Below are 10,851 nucleotides of genomic sequence, written 5' to 3'. Positions count from 1 at the left end.
TCCACACACCCGACCTGTTTAATAGACATACAAGGCGGCCGTGCCCACTGCCCTTTGCCCCAGGGCTTTGCCCCATGGCAGCAGCAGGGCCCGGGCTAAGCTGAGCCCCAGAGGGGTTGCAAAGGTAGTGTATCCCAGCTCACACTGTCTTTAGGCACCACATCCCTGTATCCCCGCAGTTCAACAGGAAACACAGCCATGAGCTCAGCCCCCCCCTTCCCCACCACTGCAGGTGCCAGCGGCTGAGACCTGCCAGCTCGCAGCACTTGTGAGCAGCCCCAGCCCGCTCACCACCCCAGCCCCAGCGGGCTCACATGGAAGGAAGGGACCCTGCAGGGACCCCGAGGCAGAGGCAGGCACGTGATGGGTGGCAGCCTGAGGGTCACGGCTGGGGGGAGGTGCAGGCACTGGGGAGCAGGCAGGACCTGGATGCCCTCCAGCCCCCCCATGACTATCCCCGGTCCCAGCCCGGCTGCTCTGGAGGGGCTGGGGGGGGGTTGGGCATCCCCCCTTTTCTGAGGCTGGAGCCATCAAGCAACAATGGGGTAGAGGAGCCGAGGCCGTGGTGGGGGACAAGGGGAGGGGGGTGTCAGGTCCATCTTAGCACCATGGTGGCAGGGGCGGTTTGGGGAGGGAGCCAGGGTCAGACCCACTCCTGCAAGGAGCGCTTGCAGTACAAGAGCATTCGGGGCGCGCCCTTCCTCTGCATCTGCACGATGACGTAGATGAGGCCGAGGATGCAGAGCAGCAGCACCAGCAGCACCAGCACCATGACCACGCTCATGGTGCGCGTGTACTCGTCGATCTGCACCACCACGTCCACATCCCTGCCTGGCTGGCCATCCTCCTCCTCGTAATCCTCATCTTCCTCCTCCTCGTCCTCCTCCTCCTCACCTTCAGTCCGCCCGTCCCCATCGGGGTTGAAGGGGGGTCGGTCCACATCGGGCCAGCGGGGATTGGGATCTGGGACCAGCTCCGTGTGACAGCCCATGAAGTCCCGTAGGATGGATTTGGGATAACCTGGCTCTGTCTTGAGCCGCTCATTGTCGAATTTCCAGTACTTTGTGCCTCTGTAGAAGTAGGTGGAGGCTGGGGGAGAGACAGAGTCAAGGGGTAAGTGGGCAGGCACAGGGCACCCCTGCAGATGCCCAAGAGAGCAGGGTTTGCTCCGGGACAGGTGAAACCCTTCAGAAAGGGCTTCACCACTGACCCCCGGACACCCGCCCGAACTCCATCCCACATGGCCAGGCCATCAGAGGGGTGACCCCATACCCCAGTCCCCCCTGCCACCCACCCCTCTTCTCATCCTCTACTTACAGGCATCTGGGCTGAGGAAAGCCCCCTTGGGCGAGGGAGGGATCCCCACCCAGACAGAGATTGGCTTCGGGTACCCGGGGTCCACCGAGCGCGTGTCCTCGTTAAAGCGCCAGTATCTGGGGGAGGGAGGAGGGGAGCAGGTGAGGAGCAAGGGGGTCCCTGCTGCCCAACATTCCCTCCCCTGCCAGGGACCAGGAGGGAGCAGGGCAGGGATCCACACTCACCTATCCCCCTGGAAGAAGAAGGTGTGTCCTGTGGGTTCCCACCAGACGGCCGTGTCGATGCTGTCGTAGGGGATGCCCTGCCCATAGGTGACCAGGGGCTGTGGGTACCCGGGCTCCAGGTTGGCTTCTCGGAAGATCCAGTAGCGGTCACCTGGAGGGGGAGGAGATGGAGAAGGGGGATGAGATAGTACTGCCCAGCAGCTGTGGCAGGTGCACACGTGGACAGGGACAGGGGTAAACACCTGCAGCCACCATGGACCCTTGGGATCAGGCAGCAGCTCTGGCTGGGGAGGTGATCAGGATTGGGATGAAGCCAATCTGCACTCAGTAGCTTTGAGGGAGGAGGGCGCTGGGGCCTCCCCTCCATCTCAGCCCTCCCACCCAGCTTCCCTGCTCACCTTTAAAGAAGACGAATTTCCCGTCATGCCTCTCATAGGCGGCATCGATGTCCCCAGGGAGGCCCCGCCAGAAGTGTCCGATGGGCATGGGGTAGTTGTCCAGCACCCGGTTGTGCCGGACCCTCCAGAACCACCGGCCCTGGTGAGAAACAAGGTGTTGGCAGAGGATGGGGAGGACACAGAGACATGGTCCCAATGCCAGGCTCCGTGCTGGGGGGTCCTCCCACCCTCAGACCAACCAGTTCCCTAGGGCGAGGGCAGGAGGGGGTCCTGGCAGGCACCTTGAACACAAACATCTCCCCACGTAGCACCGCCACCGTGTCGAAGTCCCCGTCGCAAATGTCGGGGCCATACTGGTCAGGTCGGTCCGGGCTGCCAGGTTTGGGGGGTCGCTCTGGTTTCCCAGGAGGGGGAGGTTTAGGAGGTCTCTGGTCTGGCCTGCCAGGTCTCCGGGGTGTCACGGTGGGCAAAGGCTTGGTGGGCTGAGGGTGCCCATCCGCGGTACCTGGATCAGGCAGGCAAGAGAAAGGATGCGGTGATGCAAATCAGCATTACCTCAGTTTCCCCACACACATGCCCAGGATCCCACCTCTGGGCTGATCCCTCACCCATCTCCTCACCGTAGAGCTGCTGGATGCCCTTGAGGTCATCCTCGGGCAGCTGGAAGTTCTCTGTGTCCATCCACTGGTAGAAGGGGGCCATGATAGCGCTGGGGTTGCTGGAGTGCTCCAAACCCAACGAGTGCCCCAGCTCATGCACAGCCACCAGGAAAAGGTTGTTCCCTGCATGGAGAGGCACCATCAGCAGGAGGGAGTATGGGACATGATGCATGGGGTGAGTCCTTGGACCCAGCACCCTGCAAGAAGGGTGCTCCGGAGGGAGCTGCCTACATCACCCATGGTGGAGCCACTCTCCCTGACACTCCTGCCCACACCAGTGCAGCCCCCTTCCCTCAAGCCCAAGAGGCCACCAGTCTCCTCTGGTCACCCTCACCACCTCCTTGACCCTCAACTCACCAGACACATCCGCGTTCTCCAGCGTCCAAGGCTCATCCAAGTCGAAATGCGTGTCCCCCCCCATGCCAGGGCCGGGGAAATAGGCGTGAGCCAAAAATCCCCCGAGGCCATCAAAGGGGGAGCTGTCTCCATGGAAGCCAGAGGCAAAGAGCACCATGATGTCAGCCTCCTTCTTCCGCTTCTGCCGGATGTCCTCGTAGGCCACCTCCCGGAAAACCAGCGGCGTGGCTTGCTCCCACACCCGGAAAGCTCGTCGGACAGCCTCGTACGAGTTGTATCGACCCAGCTTCTCCGTGTAGTTTTGGATGCTGGGGATACAGAGCTCATGAGGGATGGCCCAGGGCAGTGCTCACTCCCCAGGGGGGTCCATGGCTCTCCATGGGCTGGGGAGTGGGAAGCCCTGGCAAGGTTGGGTACCTGAAGGTGAGGTGGCTCTGGCTCCAGCGCCGCCCCGTCAGCGCGTACCGCTTCCGCCGCATGTTGGACTTTGTCCGTGCCCCAAACTGGTCCGGGACCCCACAGCGGGGACGTTTCATCCACCTGCAGGGAGGACACCGAGCCAGGGCTCAGCCCATCGCAGACAAGGTCCCTGAGGGGTTACAGCAACCGCAGACAGCGAGGAAGGTGTCCTGGCTGCAGGGGTGCAGCCCCCAATAGGAGAGATGCAGATCCCACGGGAGACAGCACCCACGTTTCCAGGCACAGGCAGAGCTCCAGGGCTGGCAAGAAAAGCCAAAGAGCCCGGGAGCAGAGCTGCTGTGTGCGAGAGCAAGAGGACATGGACAAACTCACGCTATGGTCTCCTCGTCCAGGACGCCGGTGACGGTAATGCCGTAAAACTTCTGCATCTCGGCGAGGGCCGAGGAGAAGGTCTGAGCCGAGCGCATGGTGGACATCCGCCGGCTGGGCTGCGGCAGGTACCCATAGAGCCGCAGCCATGCCTGTGCCGGGAGAGCCGAGCGTGAGCCCGCGGCATGGAACAGCCCCACGGGACACCTGGAGCTCCGCGAGGCCCCAGCGGGGAAGGATCCATCCCCCTGCCCGATTCCACCCCAGCCCTGTGCCCCTTCACAGGGGTCTGTGCCAGCTGGCAGGGGCAAATGCCAGCCCCGGGCAGGCAGCCGCTGCCCTGCCCTGCACAGTGAGGGGAGCCGGTGCTCCCGGGGGGCTGCTGCCGGATGCCTTGACCCCAGGGAGAAAGCAGCTGGCAGGGAGCCAGTCGTCCTGCAGGCTGCTCGTCCCCCATGTCCCCTGGGAGCTGCAGACGGATGTGAGGTCAGGGCTCTCCCCGCAGCCCGGGACCCCCACCCCAGCCTGCACCCACAAAGGGGCTTCTGTCCTGCGGGGCCGCAGCCCCTGGGCGGGGGGCAGGGGGGTGCAGGGGCTGGGGCGCGCCGGGGCTCTTCCTTCCTGCCCCAGCCTCCGCCTCCTCTTGTCTGCCCTAATTGCATTTTATTTTTATCTTTATTATTAGTCTTTTGTAACTTCTTTTTTTCCTTTTCCCTTTTTTTATTTTCATTTTCTAAATTTTGGAGGGGGTTTCCTTTTAATTTTTGAAAGTTTTTTTTTCTAAATTCCTTCCAATTCTTATTCCCTTTCCGAGCCTTTTTCCTTTTCCAAGCCTTTTTCCTTTTCCAAGCCTTCTTTTCCAGGTTCTCCAATCCTTCTCCTATTCCAATTCTTTTCCTAACACTCCCCCTCCACTTTTTTTTTTCTTTCCAAAACCGGTTTAACGCTTTAACTTTCAAAAAAAAAAAAAAAAACCCACATTCAATCCATTAATCCCTTTTACCCCCGCAACCCACCTTCCCCCGGACAGGGTGGCGGAGAGCAGAGACTTTATCAAAAGCGCTTTCACACCCCCTCCCGCGCTGGGCACAAAGCGCTTCCTTCCCCCCTCATCCAAGCCTTGCGCCCGCTGGGGCAACCCGGACCCGCGCCCTTCCCCGCCCCGCCTGCACCTGCGCCCGCCGGCGCTGCCCCACCCGCCGCAGGTGCAGGAGCGCCGGGCAGCGCCGGGGGTCCCCCCGAGCCCCCCGCTCACCTCGGCGTTGATCTCCTCGCCCGCCGCCCCCACCAGCAGCACCAGCAGCACCACGAGCGCCGGGAGGCGCCCCCCCGCCCGCCAGGGGGCGCCGCCGCCTCCTGCCATTCCGCGCCGCCGCCGGTTCGCGGCTGCCCCCGGACGGGCCGGGCCGGGCCGGGCTGGGCCGCGCCGAGCGCGGCGGTGTCCGAGCTACGCCGCCCTCATGGCCCGCCGGGGCCGAGCCGCCGCGGGGGGCTGCGCGCGGTGCATGGGCGGCGCTGCCAGGCGCGGCCCGTCGCCTCCCGGCCCGCCTTTGTGCGTGAGGTCAGGACGGCGGCGCACGGCACATGGGCGGCCGGCGCGGCGGCGCTCGGCTCAACCGGGCTCGGCTCGGCTCGGCTCGGTTCTCCTGCCCTGCCCTGGCCGCCGCCGTGAGCACCGGAGCGGGTGGCGAAAGGCGGGCGCGGCGGCAGCGGCGCGGGAGCGGGCGGGGCGGGGCCGCGCCGGGGGCGGGGCCTGGGGAGGGGGCGGGGCCTTAGGGGCGGGGGCGGGGCCACGACGGCCTCACCCCCCCCTCCCGCGACCCCCGGTCCCGCGTGTGCGGGGGGAACCCCTTCCCGACCCCCCCAGCCCCACGGACGCTCCCACCCGGGTACGAGGCCCACGCAGGCGGCCAGCCCAGGCCCTGCCGCCCAGCCCCGCCCTTTCGGGCCCCACCGGCAGCCGCCCCATCCCCGGACTTTGCCCCCACTGCCCTTGTCCCCTGTCCCGAGGGTCCCTGACACCCACCGGTGTCACACAACTGGGTGCTGTGCCAGGCCGGGCCCTGCGGCAGGGGGGAGGGCGGGTTGAGCATTAACCCGGGAGAAACCGGTCATGCCAGAGCTGGTTTCACTGGAAGTCCCCAGGGGCTAAATTTATCTCTGTTTGTTTTTCCTTCCCCAAAAGAAAACTTGGGGTCTAATCACACGTCTTATCATGCAGATTCCCTATCCCGGAAACTAACTGGCTACAGACTTCACAGGTTTTTGTTAAGGATTTTGAAAGGCAGCTCTCCCAGGGGCACAAATTGTGGCTGTGCTGAGATGCTCCCACAGACACAAAGCCACTCTGAGTGCTGGGACGGGCTGCACTGAGTGCAGGCATTGCCTCAGCAGCCTGCAATAGGTGGGGATCTCTCGAAGGGAGATACACAGACAGACACAATTTTATGACACAAGGAGACAGATTTTTATTGCTCAGAAATCCTGGACAGACACTGGATAAAAGATTCAGGGCAGCACATCAACATCCTGCTGTGAACACCTGAGGTTGCAGTCGACCCCCCCCGCAGGAACAAAAGCATTAAAAAGGAGTTTCTCCCAAGGAACAATGTCCAGCCTGCAAGTTCCCTGGGTCATCGTGGCACCGGGGGTGCTGATCCCATGGGAAAAAACTTGGAGCCTGAGCAGGAGCCGCCACCCCCTTGAGTCACCTGTGGGCATTGCCCTCCCAGCTCAGGCAAACCCTGACACTGCCCGCTCTGGGGCTCACCCACACCTGGCTGCAAGCTCTTGTTGTTTGGCAAAAGGATCAGACAATGAAATGTCTCTACAGAGGCAGCAGCAGTGTGAGAGGGACACAGCATGACTCAGGAGCTTGTCCAAGCTGGCTTTCAGTAGGGAGATGCTCTGGTGAGGGAATCCAGCTCCGTGTCCTTGCCTCTTGTTACTAAAAGCTTGCTCAGAGCGTCCTGACAATCTGGTAGTGCTACTTCCCACCGTGTGAGACACTCTCCCTTTAGCAACAGCTTCCCACGCTACCTTCTTCCTCTTTCCCATAAGGCATCTATGGCTGTTACAGAGATTTTTTTTCTTTAAAAAAAAATAAATCAGCAAAATTAGCGACCGTGGGATGTCTGGAACCACCAGTGCTGACTGCAGCACATACAGCAGCAAGAATGAAATCTGCTACAGACACACATCTCTTCAGCCAGCAACTAGAACTTGGAAGTGGCCTGACTTGAGGCCACAAACAACCCAGAGACGCTGAGCAGGCAAGAAGAGCATGGGAGGTGCGTGACAACCCGTGCTACTCAGGGCTGTGTTGGAGAACAGTCCTTAGCTGAGCATCAGGCTCTTCGAGGCTCTGAAATGCACAGCCCCACCAGACCCTACCTCAAGGGGAAGGAGAAGTACTTGTTCCCCGATTTGCAGCGGATTTGCTCCCATTGGACACGCAGCAGGAGCGCCGAGTCCTCAAACTCATCCACAATGTCCTGGAAAACAGATGCAGGAGTCAGTACCAGGTCAGATCTGTCAGAGGATGGAGATAGCAGCTCCCTCTCTAAACCAAATCAGAGACAAGTCCATTTGCAGCTGGAAGCCTCTGACTTCCCTCTGAACAGTGATTTAACTCATGCTCCCCACAAAAGCTTTTCTTCTTTCAACCCACTGAAGTTTGTCTTGCTCTGTGAAGAGAATTTCCCACTTCCACCCTCAGCAGGGAGACGTGGCTGGACTCCAGTTCTGCCCTTCCCCTGCTCTCCACACCTGGGGTTTGGGGACACACCTGGAGCTCCCGCAGACACTGCCCCTCCAGCTTGCCAGACAGGTCTCCGACACACCAGGCCAAGCTGATGTGGAATGACGGATCCTGAAGATAAAACAAGGATCAGAATGTGAGGGATAAAGGAAGCTTTGACATATGGGGCCACAGTGGGAGATCTGGTGTGGTGCTGCCCAGTCTGGGATCGCAGAGGTTGGAGGATCCCAAAGCTGGGAGTCCTCTCGGACAACTCAACAGCTGCAGAGCTGATATGAACAGTGCTGGAGACGGGATGAGTCCTGGGCTCCCCACTCCAGCCTTTTTGGACAGCAGTGGGCAAGGCTGCCTGGTTCTCAGCCTCCCTGTGCTCAACTTTGCAGCAGCTTTTCCAGCTGCACAGAGAACCTCTCAGGCTTGTCCCAGGGCAGGTACATGGATCACTTCTACATAACCCACACGAGCTCCCTGCTCAGGTCTGGAGACAGACAAATCATGGTTTGGTCCTTCAAAATCCCAAACCTGTCCCCAAAGCTAGCACCAAACAAAAAGGCTGGACTGACACTCAAGAAAGCTGCCCAAGGCAAAGGCACAAACACCATCCTCAGTCCCCCACTGCCCATTCTATCCTAGGACAACCCTGCTTCCAAGCACAGTGGGGCAGCTACTGTGACTTACGCTCCGGCTCCTGTTTATTTGAGTGAACATCTTGCAGGGAACCAGTTGGCATGTCCAGACTGGCAGGGAGGTAAGAAGGAAACGCCTTACCTTGTAGAATGTGGGAAGGTCAAATTCCTCTAAAACTCTGTCCACCTCTGAGACCAGCTCCAGCAGCTGGAAATGCCCAGCGGAGACCTCCAAGCCAATAAAGGTCCTAGAGAAAGACAAGGAAAGACAGCAAGCACCTTTTCATACTGCAGAAAGCACAGCCATAAGCGTGCTTAGCCCTGCATTCCTACCAGGCAAATTCCCTACTCCCTAGAAGAAAATTTGAGGAATGCCAGGTTTAAGCATCCAGGGATGCTGACTGCATTTTGTAGAGAAACAGAAATAAAGTTGTGGTAGCAAGGAAAAGCAGGACTGGATGATAAACCATGTAGATTTATGAGATTAACCCAGCACCTTTTGGGACAAGAACACTCATTTTTCCAGGCAAAGGATGTACTGGATGGGAATTTCAGCAGAGTGCCGTGCCCATGCAGGAGCTGCATTCAAAAAGTGGAAGTTGCTGGAGAGGTTTTACAGTGGAAGAGGAAGCAGGGAATGGGAAGTACCAAGCTGGAGAGATGTGACAAAGAGGCACTTCCTCAAGGACTGTTGAGATGACACTTTCTAGAGTCATCTAGAGTCATCATTTCTTCCCCTCCAGGAGGGAATTGGAAAATCCAAGTTTCACTCAGGTTTCTATATCCACTTTGTCCCACTCACAACTATCCTGGACTGCACTTCCCACTATATTCAGCAACATTTCATGATTTTAATCACCTTTGCTTCAGCATTTAAACTACTTAATTGCATTCGACTGGAATCAGGCTTCTGAGCTGACGCCCAGGAGAATTAGCACCATCTCAGCTATTTCTCTCCAGCTCTTGCAAGACCTGCACTACAATTTCAAGACTGGCACTGCTGCCAAAAGAGGTGGTCCCAGCCCCGCTCGCCCCAGGCTGCGCACGCCGGCACAAGGGCTTGCAAAGCTGCCGAACAAACCAGCTGGGAGATGGCAGCGAACGCAGCTGCCTCCCTCAGCTGCTGGGAAACCATGGCACGAGGCTAACCACGGCAGAATGGGCTGCCTCAGGTCACGGTGTGATCAACTGCTCCCTTCAGAAGGCTGAAATCCTGCAGCCTGAGGTTCACCCACCGCTAATGAGACCAGAAGCTTGCAGGGAGTCAGCGCCAGAGCCAGAAATTTGTGCGCGTGGCTGGGGAAAGGTGTGAAACCTCTGGAGATGAGGTGAGCACACCCTGCACTGTCACGTGGCTCAGCCTGGTCACCGTGGGACTGGCAGGGTGACACTTCCCATCCACCCAGCACCTTGCCCAGCCTCCTCCTGGGGAAGGCAGGCAGGCTGCCCCGCCGTGCCCTCACCTGGTTTTGTTCTGGTTGGTGTAAACCTTCACTTGGTCAGCCACGCAGAAGAACCTGAAATAAGAAAGACCCTAGCTCAGCTGGTGGGGGTTAAAAAAAAAAAAAGAAAAAAGCAGAAGATGAGGAGGCGGGAGGATTTCTAGTGAGCTGTGGAAACATACAGGGAAATGTACACTGCAGTTGGCCTGAATCGGTGCAACCAGAACCTTTCTGGGCTCAAATTAATTCATTCCCCTCCTGTTTCCAGCCTTCAGAAGCCTGGACAGCGACAGAAGCCCTGAAGCAGCTGATGCTCAGCAGGCACCTAAGCCACATGTAAGCAACAAAACCATCCATGATTTAGAGGATGGCACAGCTCTGGCCTAAGCCTGAGGGTGTGGATGCTGGCGAAACGCGGAGCCCGAGGGCAGGGGAGGGGTGTGAGGAGCGCTCTCCGCCAAACCCACCTGTGGAAGGCGGCCAGGCGCTCCCTGAGGGAGCGGACGAAGGGGTCTATCCAGTGGTAGCGCAGCACCACGCACTGCGAGAGGCTGAGGTGGAACTCCTCCATGGCAGCCACCGAGGGCACGTAGGTGCGGGCGCGGGACACCAGGAGCTCCAGCAGCTCCAGGAATTCCTCCTGGGCAACGTCTGCGGGGCAGCGCCGTCAGAGGATCCCCCGGGGGCTCCATCCCGCCATCCCCTCCGGTCCCGCTCCCGTCCCGGTACCTACACGGCAGGTACACGTGCGTGGCCCAGTTGCCCCGCTCGTGGGGGAACCCGCGGACGCGGCCGCCGTGCCGGGCGCTGTCGTCGCTCACGGCCTCCTCCGGGTCCGGGTCTCCGGGCAGGCCGGCGGGGACGGGCAGGCGGGGTCGGCCGGAGCTGCGGGATCGGAGCGGGACGGTGAGAACGAGGAGGAGGAAGAAGAGGAGCAGGAAGGCCGCGCGCTCCCGTCGCCTCCGCGCGCTCCCGCCGTCTTCCCCCCCGCACCCACCTGGCCACGGGGGACCCCTGCGCGCCGCCGCCACGGCTTCCCCCTTCGTCCTCCTCGTCCTCCTCGGAGCTGCTGTACCCCACCAGCCCCCCGCTCATGGCCGCCGGGACCCGCCGGGACCCCCCCGCTCCCGGTGGGGCGGGGGCGCAGTTGCCGGCGCGGCCCGGCAGGGGGCAGCACCCGCCACCGCCGCCCCGCCTCCTCCGCCGCCGCCGCGGCCGCCCCGGCCCGGCCCGCTCCGCTCCCGCCCGCCGCTCCCTTCCCTCCCTCCCTCCCTCCCGG

At 60.7% G+C, this 10,851-nt stretch overlaps 2 protein-coding genes across 2 annotated transcripts; both read right to left on the bottom strand.

Moving 5' to 3' along the window:
• Nucleotides 1-5,457, bottom strand: MMP15 (matrix metallopeptidase 15). Its single transcript, XM_064670907.1, has 10 exons — nt 5,000-5,457; nt 3,748-3,896; nt 3,373-3,495; nt 2,956-3,263; nt 2,560-2,721; nt 2,221-2,444; nt 1,940-2,078; nt 1,542-1,692; nt 1,318-1,433; nt 1-1,089 (listed from the first exon to the last, which is right to left on the bottom strand). Exons 1-10 carry the CDS (start codon nt 5,105-5,107, stop codon nt 644-646), a joined length of 1,926 nt encoding a protein of 641 aa, XP_064526977.1. The 5' UTR covers nt 5,108-5,457; the 3' UTR covers nt 1-643.
• A 730-nt stretch (nt 5,458-6,187) lies between these two features.
• Nucleotides 6,188-10,743, bottom strand: USB1 (U6 snRNA biogenesis phosphodiesterase 1). Its single transcript, XM_064670911.1, has 7 exons — nt 10,570-10,743; nt 10,306-10,457; nt 10,040-10,223; nt 9,594-9,647; nt 8,273-8,378; nt 7,532-7,615; nt 6,188-7,238 (listed from the first exon to the last, which is right to left on the bottom strand). Exons 1-7 carry the CDS (start codon nt 10,665-10,667, stop codon nt 7,134-7,136), a joined length of 783 nt encoding a protein of 260 aa, XP_064526981.1. The 5' UTR covers nt 10,668-10,743; the 3' UTR covers nt 6,188-7,133.
• Between the last annotated feature and the right edge of the window lie 108 nt (nt 10,744-10,851).

This window comes from Pseudopipra pipra, chromosome 14, assembly GCF_036250125.1.
Source record: "Pseudopipra pipra isolate bDixPip1 chromosome 14, bDixPip1.hap1, whole genome shotgun sequence".
Lineage (NCBI taxonomy): Eukaryota > Metazoa > Chordata > Aves > Passeriformes > Pipridae > Pseudopipra > Pseudopipra pipra.
Note: the sequence above shows the minus strand (reverse complement) of the source record. Positions and strands in the feature narration are given on the sequence as shown.